Source organism: Ranitomeya imitator, chromosome 8 (genome assembly GCF_032444005.1).
Source record: "Ranitomeya imitator isolate aRanImi1 chromosome 8, aRanImi1.pri, whole genome shotgun sequence".
Taxonomy (NCBI): Eukaryota; Metazoa; Chordata; class Amphibia; order Anura; family Dendrobatidae; genus Ranitomeya; species Ranitomeya imitator.
In genome coordinates this window covers 17,811,779-17,833,240 of record NC_091289.1, presented here as the reverse complement: position 1 = coordinate 17,833,240, position 21,462 = coordinate 17,811,779, and the positions used below count along the sequence as shown (strand labels likewise).

The 21,462-nt window shown below is 46.0% G+C and overlaps 1 protein-coding gene across 3 annotated transcripts in view; it reads right to left on the bottom strand.

The window, feature by feature from the left end:
• Positions 1-10,460: 10,460 nt before the first annotated feature.
• Positions 10,461-21,462, bottom strand: part of PDZRN3 (PDZ domain containing ring finger 3) — a 230,987-nt gene continuing 219,985 nt past the window's right edge. For all 3 annotated transcript variants that reach the window (XM_069736466.1, XM_069736467.1, XM_069736468.1), the window contains 5 exons: positions 20,741-20,839; positions 19,648-19,710; positions 17,077-17,175; positions 15,923-16,039; positions 10,461-12,233 (listed from right to left, as the gene is read on the bottom strand). In XM_069736466.1, coding sequence (XP_069592567.1) covers positions 10,695-12,233; positions 15,923-16,039; positions 17,077-17,175; positions 19,648-19,710; positions 20,741-20,839 — 1,917 coding nt within the window. In that variant the 3' untranslated portion in view covers positions 10,461-10,694. The remainder of the gene's footprint in view (positions 12,234-15,922; positions 16,040-17,076; positions 17,176-19,647; positions 19,711-20,740; positions 20,840-21,462) is intronic.

Genomic DNA, 21,462 nt, shown 5'->3' with positions numbered 1-21,462 from the left:
AATGGATAGACGATAACTTGTCCATGGGTTATGTCGAGGATTGCAGCTCAGCAATATTGGGATTAATTGGCAAATTACCAATGGTACAGCACAGAGGATTAGCTGTAGGGTGGCACAACTGTGCAACTACAAGATAGCCCTAGTGTGTGGGCAGCGACATAGCTATATGCGGTACAGAGCTAGCAAGTGCTGGTGCCTAAAGGGGTCCAAAGACCACTCTGCCATATTAGTAGGCGCTAGCACAATCATACATGCCAAATCTACTGAAGACACCCAGGAGGATCATAGGAACAGAGGAGACCTCCCCGAGAAGTTGGCAAATCTCCCAGCACCACCTATATCCTCTAGAAAACATTTTTTTTACTGGGAAGGTTTCCCATGTGTAATTCCAGGATCATCCGCCTTCAGATGAAGCCCAGGGGTGTGAAGCATAGCCAAGTCTTCAAAAAGAGGAAAACCGCATTAGAGCGCCAATTCAACAAAAAAATTGCAGTTGTGAGCATAATACATGGCATAGAGTAGGGTGTAGCTAGGGTTTGATTTTGGGTGGTGTTTGCATCCTTCTTTGTAGATAGGGTGGGATTCACTGATTCTAAATTCCCGGACCAAAGCGTTGCGGCTTGTTGGCACCCTCCCGGCACTGAGCACTCTGGATAGTCTATGCAGAAATGACCAAGTACAGGAATTCACATTATATTTTTCCAGCGACTTCTACAATATCCGTAAATTAGGTGGGACGTAACACGTTTATTAAAGGGACCATATAATATACGGCAACCATTCCCTACGATTCCTGTAAGACGGATGCATTAATCGCACTGCGCATCTGTTTGCTTTGTAAGGGTCTGGCTGGAGTCAGCAAGCAGCACAAGGCATAATCCTGTTTGTGTTATTAGAGGCTCTCCTGGGTATTTCGGGGAGATTAGTGAACCTCTAATCTGGTTATTTTATCCACAACACTAGAGGATTAACAAGCAAAGATGGGCAGAGAACATGCGCGGCTTGTCCTGCAGGCAACGGCCGGCGTCATTTGTTATATTGATAGCCTCATTGCAATTATTTCATACCCAAACATGTTTATCGCGCATTGGATGCACCGGGGGGGACGGCCATTTTCTATTTCTATGGCATATTTTTGCATACATTTAGTAATGGATATCAGGCCATCGGCAGACTGTCTGCTGTTTAGTGCCACGCAATTGCGCTTTTTCACTGGAGGGAATTTACATGGCGGGAAAATTGGAGGATGTATCTCATTTCCATGGTCAGTTACGGCTATTAATATAGCATTTCTGATCGCATTACTGAGATTGCCTGTCAGGGACTGGGCTCGTGCTGCCTGTGCAAGCAGAGGACAGTAGGTATATGTTCAGCACGGACCAGAATATGGGGGTGCTGCAGTCCAGAATCAGGGTCACGGGACACGTCATGGTCCAAAAAATGGCCGGACCAGAAGTGGGAAAGTGCAGGGTCGTATGGTGGGATATGAAGGGATTTCCAAGACTATAATGCATAGGATAAGCCATAAATATCAGATTGATAAGGGTCTACATCTTACCAGATCAGCTGAGCTAGGAGTGCTAACTGGAATGACCCCTCCAACCCCGCCACTCACTTCCAAGTCCCAGGCTATCAAGCATACGGAGCTCCAACCTGCCACTTGTGCCCTCTGCAAGTGACCCGGGTGTCAGGATTCATAGCCTGGTTTATGCCTCTTGGACTGCAGCTGATGTATAGAGCTTGAGTGGAGTTATTGGTCAGTTGCATAAAGTGCTATGGTTCAACAAGAAGTTAACATTGTCCTGAGGTCGGTGTGAAGACAACACTAGTCAAAGCCCCCTGTGAAGTCACCTGAGATCGAAAATGTTATCTTATTGGGTATCCTAGCTGTGACTATCTTTAAATAGAGCCCGTAACCAGGGCAAAACTTTCCCGCTTTTGCTCACATTTTATTCCCTTGCACCCCTGAATATATGCCGATCTTTTATTTATTTTTTTAAATCCACTATATGGTTTCTGTAAAATAGACCTTTTTATTTAGTGCTCACAACCTTGACTATGGAGGCGTGGCTCACAGGATCCTCTAGGGCGTGTGCTTGGGAAACTGCATAATTTCCATGTTTAGCACTGCCCCCTAGGTAAAGACCAAAAAAAAATAGCACTGGATAACAAGGTCTATATCTCTGGAACCATAAGGCGGATTTCAAAAAATAAAAATACGGCATACTCAGGAAAACAGCAAAAATAAAACATGAGAAAAATTCTGGGGATGTTTGATCTGGTGACAGGGAAACCAATCAAACCTTACTGCAGTGAGCTCCCCCCAGTGAAGCGGAATGTTATGATTTTACTTAATGGTGGTGTCAAGGTAAGGTGCAGAAGGGGCTCATCATTGGGCCCACTCTTATCAAGGAGGGCCCTTCAGAAATACCAGGCGGCAAATTCTGAGGCATGATGAGAGTAACTGTTTCTCTACATAGGACCATGCGATTTGGATTTCCGTGCAAAAATGTTTCGGATTTAGGCAATTTAGGTAAGAAATATTTGCTCTCCTGAGAAAATAATGAAATTATGCAAATTTACATTCTTTTACTTCTTAAATATAATTACGCGTTCATCCAGAAATCCTGGGGGGGATCCGCAGCGTTGCCCCGTCTTATTGAGGATCTGTAATGTGCACCATATTTTTGTTTTAATTTACTAAGCATAAAGTAAGTTATCTCCGTTATCGGGGCCTCCGCTGCTGTTTTCATTTCTGACAGATGATCCAGGATTCAGGTTTAAAGGGACATACATTAATATTACAGCGTGCATCCCCCCCACCAGCGTCGTGCTGCGCAAAATTAACTGCAAAAATATATTTGTAACGGACAATTATGCAGTAATAGGCTTTTAATTGTCTGGAAATAATATACATATTACAAGATAATTATTCACTTGTAATAGTCCTACATGTAGCCATTTACATCTATAGTTAAGAATATCTGGGCATCTATAGTATATCTATCTGTCTATCTATCTATCTATCTATCTATACATCTACCCATCTTTCCATCTATCATGACGTTTGTAGGGGGGAACCTCAGGCCCATGGGCCATTTAAGGCCCACAATGCCCTTTCTACGGCCCCCGGGCGGATTCCCGGGAGCCCAGCGCTTGGGCCAGCAGCTGAGTCTTGACGGCTGCAGTCCCTTTAGTTTCTTCTTGCTCTGTGAGCATGCACACACAGCGTTCAATACTGAACGCTAAGGCGCATACAATGAAGTTCGTCAGGACGTTCCTTGTGGGCGGCGTTAATGTGCGATTTGTACGGATGGTATAAATATCCAAAAGGCTCTTGGCAGAATTACAGGTTCCTCATCTCTGCTTATCCTGCTTTTATCATTGGTAATCCCTGGTAGACTTATGGGTTATGCTGACTTTACATGCCCATGCCAAGACGGACTAGGTAACCATGAGTCAAAAAGAACTGTTAAATTGGAAATGTCACCAGGTCAAAAGTGGCTATTATTTTATTCCCATTGCTCTGCCGAATATTCTAAGTTTTGTTGTTTTAAAATCCTCCATATGTCTCCATAGATATGGGCCTTTTTATGTAGTAATAGTTTTCATGGTCTTTACCAAGAGTGTGTGGTTCACAATTTAATAATACAGAGAGATGTCTAAAGACACGCCCTAGAGGATCCTGTGAGCACCGCCCCATTTGAAAATTACCATAAAAATTAGCTCTAAATAAAAAGGTCAATGTCTCTGGAACCGTATGGTGGATTTGAAAAAGAAAAAAAAAACAGAATACTCAAGAGAGCAGCAGGAATAAAAAAGTGCAAAACTGGCCAGTATTAACCTGGGGGTGTGGCTCACAGGATCCTCTGGGGTGTGTCTTTTTTACTGCATTACCCCCCCAGTGAGCATCGCCTCCTTAGTAAAGCCCATTAAAAGTAGGACTAATTAAAAAGGCCCATATCTCTGGTCATTTATGACCTGAGGACAGCTCCCCTTGAAGTAGCTACGAAGTGATGGTTTCTGTCTGGAGGATGGAACACATATATATTATGTAGACAGTCCAGTGATTGCTATAGGCACCATGTAAAGCTTCAATTTACTGCGGTGTTGCTATAAGATGAACTCTCATTGCCAGCAGAGATGAGCAAACCCGAACTTAAAAGTTCGAGATTCATACCGGACAGCTAGCCAAACGTTGAGCACGGATTTCTCCCAGAAGTCCATTGCAAAGTTCGATGTTCTTCGGGAAGACTGAGAGAGGGAGAAAGTTTCTTTTTTCCGTATCCAAAGTTCGGGTCTCCATTGTTTTCAAGGGTACCTGAACTGAACTTTGGTCTAAAGTTTATGTTAGGTACCAGAACCCAAACGTCCTCAGATCTGCCCATCTTGAATTGCCAGATTTGTCTAGAGTTTAGCCCAACATGGCATTTCAGAAGCAAACTCTGTCTATGAAGGCTTCCTATGGAGAAAAAAACTTGCAAAAACACTCGCTACAATGCACACTAATGGACCAATTAAAAATGACTGTAAGTTAGAGAAGTGAGTGACTAATTATCTAATAAAGCCATAGGGTAAATTGATTTTTCCTTAGTTTTCTATTAGGATCGGCCTCCAGTATAATCATCTCGGTAGAAATTAATTCTTTTGTGCTTATTCTTGGGCACCACGTACCATGATGCAAGATGATTTCAGCAGGAAGGAAATTAACTGTAAAATGAGTTTCTTCTCTTCGTTGCTCACTAAAATTAGGGAAAACTTCTTTCAGTAATAGAGGAATTATGTATCAAGAGGTGAGAGCGAAGGATAGCATGGTCACACCCTCCAACGAGGCATAACATAGGGGAAAGCTAAATTAAGGTGACAAGCAAAGGTCAAAGTTGCCCATACTTTAACTTTTGGAGCTTACCAAGCCTTTTTGGGTGTGAATCCACTATGCTAGACTTGGTCCTAAGTCATTGAAAGGGATGCCCTACTTGGAAAACCCATTCGATCCAGTAGGGTGCTCTATAAAGGAAATGAGTTTGAGGATTTGGAACTGGGGAACCCTTTTTTTTACAACATCCAAAATCAAGAATACGGACATTGGATCTATTTTCCACTCAATAATTTATTTTTGGGCCCACTTTGACGGATGGTATTATTATTATTATTATAGTGCCTGCTCATTCTGTATTCCCCCCAGTGCTAATGTAAACAAAACTTTGCTGCATGTAGTGACCCCTAGGACAAAAACTGCAAAAGCTGTTAATGGGGTTGTCTAACTTTCCAACAAATAAAAAAAGTACTCTAATTATGTTTGATAAAAGTATTAAAACTTATTTTTTACCCTTAAAACTTTTTTCACCCTAGCAATTTCCAGATTTGGGGTCATTTCTGTACACTACATTACCCATGATGCAACTGTACAGAGCCAGTCAACTTTGTACATTCCTCCTTTGAAGCAGTGTAATCCCTTTTTGGGATTCCTCTCTCTAGTCTTAATCCCTCCCATGTAGGGAGTATACCTAGTAGATCATAGTCGTGCTCAGAAACAGGTAGAAATGAGCTGGTCCCTATAAAGGGATGTTCTTGTTGAAGTTGCATTCCATGGAGAGAGAAAATAGGATGCAAAATGTTATCAACTCCTGTTTTATGTGACAGGCTACCTGCCCCCTGCAAAACAATGCCACTTTTTGTTAATAGTAAGTGCCTTGAATAAGAATTGAGGATTGGGAAGCAAGAAACCCCCTTTAAGGAATCAAGCAAGAAACCCCTTTAAGGAAAAATTTTGGCAGCGCAAACAACTTATTCCCACCCTTTTAAGAAAACGCTATAATCATATAAAAAATGCAGCCAGTTTATCTCAAATTTGACTTAAGTCTTCTGGCACCGTAAGGGGCACTAAAAGCGGCCCATAGAATCCCACATTGACAAAGAACATAAAGATCTGCTCTGCGGTCACCCAATACATTCCATGACTATAGCTAGACAAAAGCCCAGGCAATTTTCAGTTTACCTCCAGAAATACAGCTAAAAGAAAGAAAATTCAACAATTGTAGACTTTAGTGGATACAAAACAATAATTTATTTTCTTACATTGCCTTGTTTGCAACCATCTGCGATTTTATGAAATTACATTTTTTTAAATTTCAGTACAAATCCTGAAAAAAAAAAATTACTCATTGCGACTCGTCCTTGTCAATGGTCAAGAAGGAGGCAAAATAACAAGAATATTTCTTATAAAATCTCATTATTGATAAGAATCGACACATAACATTGTTGTGTCTACGGTAGACTGCTGGCTTACATAGTACGAGAGATATCTTGTCATGGTAGATAGATATGGATAAATAAAGGTCGGCTATATAAAACACAACAGCAAAGTAATATCACAAAATACAGTTTTATAAAATATCAGTTTTATATTGGCAGTTGCGTCTGTGTCTTCAGGCAAGAAAAAGCTTGTGTTTATTACAAGTTAAGGTTAAAATGTATTACATTTGTAATAAAGGATTATTTGGCAATCACGGGTTTAATAACAATGTCATGGACAATATGCACTTGGTATACAAAGAAATCCTGGTAAGCCAGACCTGGCTCCGGCTTCAATTCAACCATTGATTACCATTAAACTAAAACAACACCTTTACTTTATATTAGTTTTCTCTTTTCTCACCCATTTTTATTTTTTTTGCTTACTCTGCACTGTGTTGATATGTGGAAGCCATCAACAAGCATGCTAGTTACTAAACATGGAACTATTAGTTGTTTCTTCTTCTCAATACTCTGAGTACACAAGGGTGAATGATTACAAGCTGCAGTTGATTTACATCTTATAACCTTTAAAGCAGCGATTCTCCAGGAAACCCCAACATGTCATGAATTGTGGACATCTTATAGAAAGAATCTGTGGCAATGTTTGGTGCTTTGCTAATAATCCATCACCTGTGCAATACTAAGAAAATCCTGAAAACATGGCCTGTTAGGGGGCACTGAGGATCGGAGCTGAGAATCACTGCTCTAGAGCAAGGGTGCACAACCTGTGACCCGATGGACCGATACAGCCCTCTATGTGATTGTCCGGTGGCTGCTCACATGTATTCTCCATGTCGGAGCAGAGCACAGTGATAAAGAAGAGACATGTAAGCATTTTGCACTGTGAGGCTGCCAGTAACTGAGAAACTATATGGCTGGTCCAGCTATGGTGGGGTTCTGTGCGACTGGAACTGTGGTGGTGCACTCTGTGGCTGTCACAGCTATGGTGTGGCTGGCACAATAATGGTAGAAAACTATGCTTTTTAAACTTCTGGTACTGTGTGCATGGTAGTTTTGGTGTGACATTGTGTGGCTGGCACAGCTACGGCCGAGTACTCTGACATTTAGGGTGTGGCACTCTAGCTGGCCCAGTTATGATGGGGTACATTGTGGATGGCACTGGTATTGTGGGGCACTGTGTGGGTGGTAGAGTTCTGGTGGAGCACTGTGTGGATTGTAGAGTTACGGTTGAGCACTGTGTGGATTGTAGAGTTATCGTGGGGCACTGTGTGGATTGTAGAGCTATGGTTGAGCACTGTGTGGATGTCAGAGTTATGGTGGGGCACTGTGTGGGTGGTAGATTTATGGTGGAGCACTGTGTGGATTGTAGAGTTATGGTGGAGCACTCTATGGATTGTAGGGTTATGGTGGGGCACTGTGTGGATTGTAGAGTTATGGTGGGGCACTATGTGGGTGGTAGAGTTATGGTGGAGCACTGTATGGATTGTTGCGTTATGGTGGGGCACTGTGTGGATTGTAGAGTTATAGTTGGGCACTGTGTGGATTGTAGAGTTATGGTGGAGCACTGTATGGATTGTAGAGTTATGTGGGGCACTGTGTGGATTTTAGAGTTATCGTGGGGCACTGTGTAGATTGTAGAGCTATGGTGGTGCACTGTGTCTGTGTGGATTGTAGAGTTATGGTTGAGCACTGTGTGAATGTCAGAGTTATGGTGGGGCACTGTGTGGGTGGTAGATTTATGGTGGAGCACTGTGTGGATTGTAGAGTTATGGTGGAGCACTCTATGGATTGTAGGGTTATGGTGGGGCACTGTGTGGATTGTAGAGTTATGGTGGGGCACTATGTGGGTGGTAGAGTTATGGTGGAGCACTGTATGGATTGTTGCGTTATGGTGGGGCACTGTGTGGATTGTAGAGTTATAGTGGGGCACTGTGTGGATTGTAGAGTTATGTGGGGCACAGTGTGGGTGGTAGAGTTATGGTGGAGCACTGTATGGATTGTAGAGTTATGTGGGGCACTGTGTGGATTGTAGAGTTATAGTGGGGCACTGTGTGGATTGTAGAGCTATGGTGGGGCACTGTGTGGGTGGTAGAGTTATGGTGGGGCACTGTGTGGGTGGTAGAGTTATGGTGGGGCACTGTGTGGATGGCAGAGTTATGGCAGAGTTATGGTGGAGCACTGTGTTGGTGGTAAAGTTATGGTGGAGCACTGTGTGGATTGTAGAGTTATGGTGGAGCATTGTGTGGATGGCAGAGTTATGGTCGTGCACTGTGTGGATGGCAGAGTTATGGTGGAGCACTGTGTGGATGGTATAGTTATGGTGGGGCACTGTGTGGGTGGAAGAGTTATGGTGGAGCACTGTGTGGGTAATATAGTTATGGTGGGGCACCGTGTGTATGGTATAGTTATGGTGGGGCACTATGTGGATGGTATAGTTATGGTGGGGCACTGTGTGGGTGGTAGAGTTATGGTGGGGCACTATGTGGATGGTATAGTTATGGTGGGGCACTGTGTGGGTGGTAGAGTTATGGTGGGGCACTATGTGGATGGTATAGTTATGGTGGGGCACTGTGTGGGTGGTAGAGTCATGGTGGGGCACTGTGTGGATGGTAGAGTTATGGTGGGGCACTGTGTGGGTGGTAGAGTTATGGTGAAGCACTGTGTGGATGGTAGAGTTATGGTGGGGCACTGTGTGGATGGTATAGTTATGGTGGGGCACTGTGTGGGTGGTAGAGTTATGGTGGGGCACTATGTGGATGGTATAGTTATGGTGGGGCACTGTGTGGGTGGTAGAGTCATGGTGGGGCACTGTGTGGATGGTAGAGTTATGGTGGGGCACTGTGTAGGTGGTAGAGTTATGGTGGGGCACTATGTGGATGGTATAGTTATGGTGGGGCACTGTGTGGGTGGTAGAGTTATGGTTTTGCACTGTGTGGATGGTAGAGTTATGGTGGGGCACTATGTGGATGGTATAGGTATGTTGGGGCACTGTGTGGATGGTATAGTTATGGTTGTACACTGTGTGGATGGTATAGTTATGGTGGTGCACTGTGTGGATGGTAGAGTTATGGTGGGGCACTATGTGGATGGTATAGTTATGGTGGTGCACTGTGTGGATGGTATAGTTATGGTTGTGCACTGTGTGGATGGTATAGTTATGGTGGTGCACTGTGTGGATGGTATAGTTATGGTGGTGCACTGTGTGGATGGTAGAGTTATGGTGGGGCACTATGTGGATGGTATAGTTATGGTGGAGCACTGTGTGTGTGGTATAGTTATGGTGGGGCACTATGTGGATGGTATAGTTATGGTGAAACACTGTGTGGATGGTAGAGTTATGGTGAAACACTGTGTGGATGGTAGAGTTATGGTGAAGCACTGTGTGGATGGTAGAGTTATGGTGGGGCACTGTGTGGATGGTAGAGTTATGGTGGAGCACTGTGTGGATGGTAGAGTTATGGTGGGGCACTATGTGGATGGTATAGTTATGGTGGGGCACCGTGTGTATGGTATAGTTATGGTGGGGCACTATGTGGATGGTATAGTTATGGTGGGGCACTGTGTGGGTGGTAGAGTTATGGTGGGGCACTGTGTGGATGGTAGAATTGAGGCTGTTCATTTAGTACTTTGCCGTCTGTTTGCATGACTTTCATAAGCTACAATGATAAGAGTTGCTCACAGGTCCGGTTTCCCCCTCTTTTGGGAACTGTAAAGGGGAGCAGAGGGCCTACCGATTATGCAAAAGTCTCAGCAGAACAAGAGTTCCTAATAATCAGAAATTTATGGCAAATACAGATGTATCAGCTACAAACTGCAGTCAAATGTGACTTTTGGTTCCGGAAACATAAAATGTTCTGCACCTGTGATCTAGCGCCAAATTCACTTGTACCCAAGACAATCTGGATGATTATCGTGAATTTTAGAGAAAGTAGTTAGTTTTTGATCACCATGCCTCTTCCTTTTTATAATGAAGACAGCCTGATGGGGAAAAACACCTGATATTGCCTGGATAATTTCAATTTACAGGTGTCTGGGTTATTAAACACAGCTTATTCAATGCACCCTTGTGTACTCAAGGTACTAAGTAGAGACTAATCCCAAAATCAGATCCATTATCAGCTTCAGACCTGCTTGTTTCCGTTTCCCTCTGTATGTTAAAAAAGTAAACATGCTGATAAAAAATATATTATAAAGATGTCTGGTTTGACCTTGCTTATCAAAGGCAGAGCTACACTTTAATGATTGAGCGGTGTTTCGGTTATATACATAAGAAAAATTGTAAAATGTCATAAAAAAGATGGAAAAACAAAAACTATTAACAGTGACTGTAATTATCTTATATTTACAAAACAAGAACATATCTGCCACATTGAACGAGGCGGGGAATTCTACCACAGTGGTAGTTTGTTATATACAAAAACATTCATCTAGACAATTTATACAGTTGTGACTGACAGCAGGGAGTTGTAGACCCTCGTCCCATCGGGAGACCTCGCCCCGTGGGTTAACAGTTCTTGTATCGTCATCCAGTTGTCAAAAATCTTTTTGTTGCGCTTCTTCATCATCTTTTTGTGACTGAGGTCGATGATGCTGACCTCCTTGCTGTCGTCGGTGGTCTGTTTCTCCTTCAGACACTCCAGCCTACTTTGCATCATGAACTCTCTTCTTTTCCTCTGCTCCGAGGCTTTGCGGAGATGTTGTTTCCGTTCTTCCTTGCTCCAGTAACGTCCCATTTTCATCTCGCTGATGGCGTCGTCGTCTGTCGTCATGCCGCTCCTCTCTTCCTTGATCTTTATGGCGCGTTCTCTCAACAACTTGTCCCGGACGGGCCGTTTTGTGATGTAACGCGTCCCGTCGCTCCGCACCTTCACTTTCCATTCCATCCTGGGTTCTGCCGTATTCTGCAGGTCTTTGCACATACTGACCAAACTCATCTGGCTCTGGGCGTACTCTACCGCCGATTTCTGTTGGATCAGCTGCATGTAACTTTGATAGTGCTGCGCGTGGGCAGGGATGTGGGCATGTTTATAGGGTGAGTGCCGGTACTGAGGAGCAAATGGGTTTGGCTGCTTTTCCGAGAGGTTTTTGCCAATCTCGTTGACTTTTTTGTCTTTGACTTCTGTGGATTTGCTCGAGTCGGAGTCCTTGGCCGATTGGAGGTGTCTGGCCGGGCTGGACTCTCGACTCTCTCCGCTTGATCTTAAGTTCTTCTGGGTTGCACTGTAAACAGCACTACCTGCTGCCCCTTCGACACTCGGATAGTTGGCAGCGTCGGCCGTCCTACGCAATGAGTTGTCGGGGGAGATTTCTAAAGTTAGCGGGGTGCTCCGACAGCTTTCCCCGGTGTTGTAGGCACTTGAGCTGTCCTTATCTGACTTTTCTGGCAGTTCGGTGATATCGGAAAGTTCATGTCGGCGGACGTCAATACTAGTGTTGTAATTCCGGAAGCCGCTATTGTGTAACATCCAAGACTCTCGGTATTGCTCTTTTAGCTGTTGCATCTTGTGCGCCCGTACAATGTTCAGACACTCGAGCTCGATGCTGTGCAACTCTTCGTTCAGCATCTCCAGTTCCCGGTCTACACTTTCTTGGTCGCTCCGGTTGGTGTCCAAGGTGCTGGTTTGGTAATATCTACTTCGTTGGTTGGAGCTTTGCACCTGGCACTTGAGTTCGAGCAGCTCTCGGAATCTTTCGCACTCGTCCATGGGGATGCCCAAGAAGTCGGCGTCCGTGCAATCTGCGGAGATGAAGGACTCGTTGCTGAACTGCATGTCTCCACTGCCCAACGTGTCCTGACTGTACATGAGTTTTTTCTGGCTGCCGAGCGTATTGGACGACGTGGTGTGATCGTCCTGCTCTGAGCTCTCGTCGTTGCGAGTGCTTTCGTCCGTGCGCCCCACGCCGCTGTCTTTCTCGATCTGGTTGGATAAGATTGTTGCCGTGTCCGTCGTTCCTCCATCTTCCTCAAGTTTTTTCTGAAAATGCAAAAAAAAATATTAGTTTTGAAAAATTTGGCTAAATAATAATATATAATTATGCTCTCAACACACTTGTAAAAACAAACAGCATGCCAGAAAAAAAGTAAAAAATTCCCTGAAAAATCCATAATATTATTATTATGGTTCCTCTTAGGCACAGGTGTGATCCACGTAGATCCAAAAAATATGGTAGAGGGTGGATGTACTCTGCTGGTCAAATCTTAGAGAACTGCAGGAAGTGTGAATATGGCTGAGGCTGTAGCCACAGTTTCAGCTTTTCCGGTTACAGCTTATGAGACAACCCTCTTTTTTTCTGCAAAAAACAGCGCCTCTCTTATCCACAGGCCACATCTGGTATTGCATCTCAATGTCTTTTTCACACAGGCTTTTATTTTCAGTGCCTAACTTTGGAGACACATAAAACTGCATAGGAGCTGTATACGCAAAACGGATGGAGACTTTACAAATTCATAGTAAAATGCATTATTCTAGGCTTCTAGACTTTTCAACTTGGCCTGATATGAACCTTAGTCATATTATGACATCAATTGATTTTAATTCTTTTAAAGGGGCTGCACAGAATTCTAAAAAGATAGCTGATTTCTTTAAAAAAAACAAAAAAACAAAACAGCGGCGCCCCTACAGGCTGTGTGTGATATTGCATTTGTGGTCTATTGAAGTAAATAGACGTATGGTGTAATACCACATGCAACCTGCAGACAGGGGTAGCGTTGTTTCAGAAAGAATAAAATAATGTTTTATCAATCCTGTTCATTCCTTTTAAATGGGGTTGAACTGTAATATCAAATGCGATCTGAAAACAGGCGTTACGCTTTTCTTTTTTTTTTAAAGAAAGCAGCAATGTTTTATCAACCCCTTGATCTGCAGCGCTAGATCCGTCCTATAGATAAGAGTGGCGCTGATTCTAACAGAATCTCATATTAGCCCTTTAAATACTCCCTGATCTGCGCCATTTTTCTGATTTCTAGTAGCAGTCTGTGTATTTTCTAAAAAAAAATATATATATATATATATATATATATATATATATATATATATACTGTATATATATATATATATATACTAGCTATTGAACCCGTTCTACGCCCGGGTGGCGAGCATCTATATTGGTATATGGTCTCCATCCTGGTATGTGCTGCTCCATCCTGCGTCCCCATCCTGTCATGAGCTGCTCCATCCTGCATCCCCATCCTGACATGTGCTGCACCCATCCTGCACCCCCATTCTGACACGTGCTGCTCCCATCCTGCACCCCCATTCTGACATGTGCTGCTCCATCCTGCGTCCCCATCCTGTCATGTGCTGGAACCATCCTGCGCCCCCATCCTGCCATGTGTTGCACCCATCTTGCGCCCCCATTCTGTCATGTGTTGCAACCATCCTGCGTCCCAATTCTGTCATGTGCTGCTTCCATCCTGCGCCCCCATTGTGACATGTGCTGCTCCCATCCTGCGCCCCCATTCTGACATGTTCTGCACCCATCCTGCGCCTCCATTCTGACATGTTCTGCACCCATATTCTGTCATGTGTTGCACCCATCCTGCGCCCCCATTCTGTCATGTGCTGCTCCCATCCTGCGCCCCCATTGTGACATGTGCTGCACCCATCCTGCGCCTCCATTCTGACATGTTCTGCACCCATCCTGCGCCTCCATTCTGTCATTTGCTGCTCCCATCCTGTCATGTGCTGCTCCCATCTTGCGCCCCTGTTCTGTCATGTGCTGCTCCCATCCTGCGCCCGTTCTGTCATGTGCTGCTGCCATCCTGCGCCCCCGTTCTGTCATGTGCTGCTCCCATCCTGCGCCCCCGTTCTGTCATGTGCTGCTCCCATCCTGCGCCCGTTCTGTCATGTGCTGCTGCCATCCTGCGCCCGTTTTGTGATGTGCTGCTGCCATCGTGCGCCCGTTCTGTCATGTGCTGTTCCCATCCTGCACCCCCGTTCTTTCATGTGCTGCTCCCATCCTGTGCCCCCGTTCTTTCATGTGCTGCTCCCATCCTGCGCCCCTGTTCTGTCATGTGCTGCTCCCATCCTGCGCCCGTTCTGTCATGTGCTGCTCCCATCCTGCGCCCCCGTTCTGTCATGTGCTGCAGCCATCCTGCGCCCCCGTTCTGTCATGTGCTGCTCCCATCCTGCGCCCGTTCTGTCATGTGCTGCTGCCATCCTGTGCCCCCGTTCTGTCATGTGATGCTCCCATCTTGCGCCCCCGTTCTGTCATGTGCTGCTCCCATCCTGCGCCCCTGTTCTGTCATGTGCTGCTCCCATCCTGCGCCCGTTCTGTCATGTGCTGCTGCCATCCTGCGCCCCCGTTCTGTCATGTGCTGCTGCCATCCTGCGCCCCTGTTCTGTCCTGTGCTGCTCCCATCCTGCGCCCCTGTTCTGTCATGTGCTGCTCCCATCCTGCGCCCATTCTGTCATGTGCTGCTGCCATCCTGCGCCCGTTCTGTCATGTGCTGCTCCCATCCTGCGCCCGTTCTGTCATGTGCTGCTGCCATCCTGCGCCCGTTCTGTCATGTGCTGCTGCCATCCTGCGCCCATTCTGTCATGTGCTGCTGCCATCCTGCGCCCGTTCTGTCATGTGCTGCTGCCATCCTGCGCCCGTTCTGTCATGTGCTGCTGCCATCCTGCGCCCGTTCTGTCATGTGCTGCTGCCATCCTGCGCCCCTGTTCTGTCATGTGCTGCTCCCATCCTGCGCCACCATTGTATTATATGCCCCCCATAAGATGCTCCATTATATATGCCCCGTATGCTGCTGCCATATATAAAAAAAAATAAATACCATACTCACCTATCGTCGCTGGGCGCCAAGTGCTGGGGGCCTGAGCGGGCGGGGACACCGGCGCGCTGTGGGGGTCAGGTGCCGGAGTCACCGCTAGCTCAGGCCCCCAGCACTTGCTATACTCACCTGTCTGTCCCATTCCAGCGCTGCGCTGTTCAGTCAGAGGGCGGCGCCGGCACGCATTAAGCGCGTCATCGCGCCCTCTGAACTGGGAACGTCACAGCAGAGGACCCGGGAGACGGAGCCACACGCAGCGCTGGAACGGGGGACAGGTGAATATACTTACCCTCCTGGCGGTCCCTGACTCTCCAGTGGAGATCGCGGTGTGCGTTCAGTGTTTACGCATACCGCGATCTCCTGGGAGCGTCACTCTGTGAGGCCCAGACTGCGCCGGCGCTTGCGCCTGCGCAGTCTATAAAGGCTTCGGACAGAGTGACGCTCCCAGCGTTATATTGTAGATATATACATATATATATATATATATATATATATATATATATATATATATATATATATATAAATATATTCTCACTTTAGATTATTAAATGACCAGAACTTTTTGGAAATCAGATGAAAAAAAAAGTAAAATAATATAAAAAAAATAAAATTCCTATTAGAAGTATCAGAAATCTCTCCGCCGTCGGATCTTTCCGAGCTGTCAGTCCGGTTATCTTAAAGCGCATCCGGCAAAAATAATGGAATGTTTTCGCATCAAAATTTATCATCTTCTCCCCCGTGGGCCTTTAATATAAAAATGGTGACAATTCCTCCCCTCCCCCGCCGTTCACAACCTCGTCTATTCATTACGGCGGCTGGTTACTTTAATCCGTTTAATGGAAAGCCGGGGGATCGGAATATCAGATCGGACGCGAGATGTTGCCGGACTACCTGCTGGAGCATGCTGGCTGTAAATTGCATTGCTTGGTGGTGTTGTTCCTCCAACATGTCCATGTGCAAATCATCCAGAAAATCATTTCTGTCATCGTCCATCCATCCTTCATCCAGCTGGGAAGCAGAAGAAGAGATGATATGAAAGAGTGTTAATAAAGGGAACAATACCTGCGGCTAAAAAATAAACAAAAAAAACTCAGCCCTTCCCTATTTGAATACTAAAATCTGCACAAAAATTCCGATAATGCGGAATTTTTAAAACAGACTTCCAGACTGTACGGGATTACAGATTAAAGAACCTAATGGTTTTGTATTGTAAACATTCCAGACTATCAACATTTTTCCAGATTATCGGAATTTTACAATTCATTGCATTGTGTCGACTAGCCTATTATCTGCATGTGCTTTGCTCTCCTACGCTGGCACCCGTGCCTAATTTTTTTCCCTGAAAACAGACAGCACAGTGGGATCATGCGTTTCTGAAAGGGCGTTTAGACATTTGCAACTACTTTTATTATTCCAATGCATCAAGAATGTAAAAAATAAATAAAACAGCAACTTTGTTACTAATCTTCATTGAAAACAATGTGGGTTTTAATGTGTTTTTATGCTTCCTCTGTACCCTGACTACATTTGTTTGTAGTCTGTTACCATGGAGACGCATAGTGTCGTGTGGGAGCTGTGTACACAGAACGCAGAAAGATTTCTAATTAAAGAAACGTTACTTTGTTTCTTAGTTTAGACACATTGGAGCAATAATCCGTGTGATGCGGGTGCCTCTTTGCTTTTGATTTTTCCTCCTCACCACAGCTGGCACTTTATGGAGCGGGTTCAGCTCACAGCGGATGCCCCCAGGTGGGATATGGACCGAGTGGACCCCCTAGTCATGAGGATGGCAAGCCGTGTCCAGATTCGCCTGGTGCTGATGCTAGCCTAGGCAATCTAATAAACAAAATTGCAAAAGTCTGCACGCCCTGAGCACTGGGGTGCGTTTCCACTCCCGTTTGCACTAACAGACAAAGACCTTGGAGGAAAGCAAATAATTGCCAGGGCGAGAGAATCGGATCTTCACTTGTGAGACCTATCCATGGGGATGTCTATCTTTGGAAAATCCCTTTAAATTTCTTTTTTTTTTTGCAAGTGCTTCCTACCTGTAGTTCTGGCCTCGCCACCAATAGGAAAACATTTGTGTCTTCACTTGTGAGGAGGGCGACTGCTTCTTCGTGGTTGTGAACGTCGATCCCGTTAATCTAGAAACCAGGAGAGAAAAACTCAGAATCTAAAAAGGAGGAAAAATCGATCTGTCCATTCACTGACAGCCAGGGGCGGATTATAACGAGGCCAATCTGGGCGGTAGCCCAAGGCCCAGTGGTGTGGGGGGGCCCTGGGCAACCTCTTAGATTAACCGCTGCCATCAGGGCATATGACTGGCGTATGGGCCCGGTGGGCAGAGGGGGCCCGCATCTGCTCACCGGGCCCCTACCGGCGCTGCGGCAGTTTAACGCTATTGACGCGCGGGCGCGCACCCGCACGTCAATAGTTAACAGCCGCCAGCCAATCGGAGGCTGTCAGCTGACATCAGCCGCAGCGCGCACGTCACCGGTGTCTGATGTCATTATCAGTCGCCGGTGAGTGCGCGCTTCAGCTGCGAGGAGGGAGCTTTGCCGCTGGAGCACGGACAGGTATGGAGAACGCGTTTTTTTGTTGCTTTTTTTTATTGCGAACCGAACGGCAATCCGGGGGGCTCGGGCCAGAATGCTGGACACACTGGGGGCAATATGCTGGGCACACTGGGGGCAATATGCTGGACACACTGGAGGCAGAATGCTGGAGACACTGGGGCAGATTGCTGGAGACACTGGGGGCAGATTGCTGGACACACTGGGGGCAGATTGCTAGACACACTGGGGGCAGATTGCTGGACACACTGGGGGCAGGATGCTGGACACACTGGGGGCAATATGCTGGAGACACTGGGGGCAATGCTGGAGACACTGGGGGCAATATGCTGGAGACACTGGGGGCAATATGCTGGAGACACTGGGGGCAATATGCTGGACACATTAGGGGCAGAATGCTGGAGACACTGGGGCAGATTGCTGGAGACACTGGGGCAGATTGCTGGACACACTGGGGGCAGATTGCTGGACACACTGGGGGCAGATTGCTGGACACACTGGGGGCAGAATGCTGGACACACTGGGGGCAATATGCTGGACACACTGGGGGCAATATGCTGGAGACACTGGGGGCAATATGCTGGAGACACTGGGGTCAATATGCTGGAGACACTGGGGGCAATATGCTGGAGACACTGGGGGCAATATGCTGGAGACACTGGGGCAGAATGCTGGACAAACTGGGGGCAGAATGCTGGACACACTGGGGGCAATATGCTGGAGACACTGGGGCAATATGCTGGAGACACTGGGGGCAATATGCTGGAGACACTGGGGGCAATATGCTGGAGACACTGGGGGCAGAATGCTGGACACACTGGGGGCAATATGCTGGAGACACTGGGGGCAATATGCTGGAGACACTGGGGGCAGAATGCTGGACACACTGGGGGCAATATGCTGGAGACACTGGGGCAGAATGCTGGACACACTGGGGGCAATATGCTGGAGACACTGGGGCAGATTGCTGGACACACTGGGGGCAATATGCTGGAGAACACTGGGGGCAGAGATGCTGGACACTGGGGGCAGAGATGCTGGACACACTGGGGCAGGACTGGAGAAAGGGGCAGGATTGGAGACATGGGCAGAATGAAAGACATGGGGCAGGATGGATACGATGGAGACTGATGGGGCAGGATGGGGAGATCATATGTGGCAGGATTGGATACTTATGAGGGCAGGATGGGAGAACATGTGGCTGGAGCCAGGAATGAGACACACGGGGCCAGGATGGGGGATATTATTATTACCATAGGGGCTAATTAAGGGAGATTATTACTGCAGTGATGTATTTATTTTATTTTTTGAGGACACTGTTTTAAATGGGGGGGCGGTCCTGTTACTGTGTAGAGTGACACTATGTCGCCTCCTTTTCTTCATGTGGTGTAATGTAGAAGTTGGGAAAAATTAAGTAATGTGTTCTGCAAGCGGAGCTCGAGATAACTGTGTTATTTCCTGCAGAGATGAGTCCTGGCTGGATGAAGTGATGGCGGTCTGTGCTGGATGAAAGATGAAGGACTTCACCTAGAGACATCACTGGTGAGTCAGTGTGTTACCTATACACTGACACTATGCACTGTATACTATACACAGAGCTCCTGTGTATAATGTCACCAGTAATCACTGCATTACCTCTACACAGAAACTGCATACTAAGTACAGATCTCCTGTGAATACTGGCACTTATGGTGATAGTATTGTGTTTTTTCTTTCTTCCTAACTGAAGGGTAAATTAACTAGATCAATGGATGTTTGACAGGTTATAGTTTCACACAGCAACTATTTTTCTGGAATAATCTGGTTCAGGTATATGATGACCCCGTCACATTACCCCGTCACATGACCCCGTCACATGACTGGGGGGCTCACAGTGTCTGAACAGCCCAGGGCCCTGGCTACCCTTAATCCACCCCTGCTGACAGCAAGCAGAGATCGTGAAAATAGTGATAATTAAAATGCTAAGGGAAAATATATTGGAAAGTTGCAAAATGGGAGAGAACAACCCGCTAACCGATCCCATTGTGTGATCTGTGGTCTCACCTGTATGATCCGATCGCCCTCTCTGATCCGTCCATCTTTAGCGGCAATGCTATTGGGGTCAATCTATAAGGAATAAACACAGGGGGCAAAGGGTAAGATAACGTGACTCATGTTGGCGCCCCCATCCCCAGAACCCATAATCTGGGGCACATGCGTCACCAGCCCCCCATAGCTATGCCCCTGTCAAATTCAATCTTATATGACCGCTTCAGTAAACCATTCCGGAATCTGAGAAAGTTGGGTGACGTCACACTTAGGAGGAGTAATGACAGCCTTATTGGTTGCCACCCAGCTTTCCCAGGAACAGATCTAATTAAAGGGGTAACACTGGTCACCTATGCTCAGGAAGCGGTCAGCTGGAACCCCATTGATCTCGCAAATGAGGATTTGACAGTCCCGTCAGAGCATACGGTATTGCAAATTCGCGGACAACATTCCGTTTACGGTAGTGCGCATGCGTGACCATTCTACTCCATGTTACTTTTGCTCATTACAGTTCCCATAGAAGTGAATGTTCCATTCTAACAGGGGTCCCCTGTCATATATTAATAATGTTGCTTATGTGACAACCCCTTAATGATGTTTTGATTTTGGGGGGGTCGCTTATACCAATTATCGCCCCTCCAGTCCATGGATTAGGTTTGGAAATAAACCTCAGACCCATTGAAATGAATGAAGCTGAGCTGCAATACCAGTAACACCCCGTGTACAGGCCTTTTTATTAACCCCAGGATTGTCTCAGAAACAGCGCCACTTTTATCCATGGGCGATATCTGGTATTGCAGCTCAGCCCCATTGAAGTGAATGGAAGTGACCTGCAATACCAGCAACTTCCTATAGACAAGAGTGGCGCTGTTTTTTGAAAAAATCTTAGATAAAAAGCTTTAGTTACCCAGTATAGGATTTTGCCCAAGATGCTGGAATTGGGGTGCTCTTTAATCCCCTCTTTCATGTTTGAATATGATACAAGCAGGTTTAAAGAATATTATTATGAGATTTTATGATAATGGTGTCAAGAAGACAAGCGTCGCCCCCGGCAGAGACGATAAGCGTCACCCGATACCACTCATTACTGTAATCCCCCCGGTCTTACCTCACTGACATAAATCCCCATGTCGTCCTCGTCATCCGTCCTGTAGCACACCGTCAGGCCCAGCTTATCCTGGCTGTTCAGTCTGTACAGGTCTATTTCCTAAGCGAGGGACAAGTGCAGCAGAGATGAGTTTGTCAGAAGTAGAAGGGCTGTGTATTACAGGTGAAGCAGAGCTGAGTGTGTCACAGGCAGCAGGAATGGATTTTTCACATGATATAGGACTTATTTTACCAAATGCAGCAGAGCTGAGTTTGTCAGACAATGCAAACCTGAGAGTTTCTTCTACATATAGAGAAGATGTGTTTTTGTATGTAGTAGAGCTGAGTTGACTTTTTTTCAGACGGTGCCGTGCGTCATCTGTCAGATAATGCCGAGCTAAGTCTCCGGTAATGCACAGCTGAGGTTTTTAGATTTAGGGTTGATTAGTTTGCCTGAATGCGTATTTCACATGAGACATAGCTGAATATGAGGTATATAGCAGAGCTGAGTTTGTATGGTAAAGAGAGAAGTTTGCCAGATAATGAAGAGCAGTTTTGTGTTTATTTTTTGGTTGTAGGAGAGGTGAGCTTTTCATACAGTGAGTTTGTCACTTGGAACATCCAATGATTCCCATATTTTATCTGTAGTTTTGCGTAGTCAACTGAACACATTATCGCACCTCACGAGCCACAAACAATCCAACTAGAACGGGTACAAGCTGCAATCAAAATTATTTACTTATT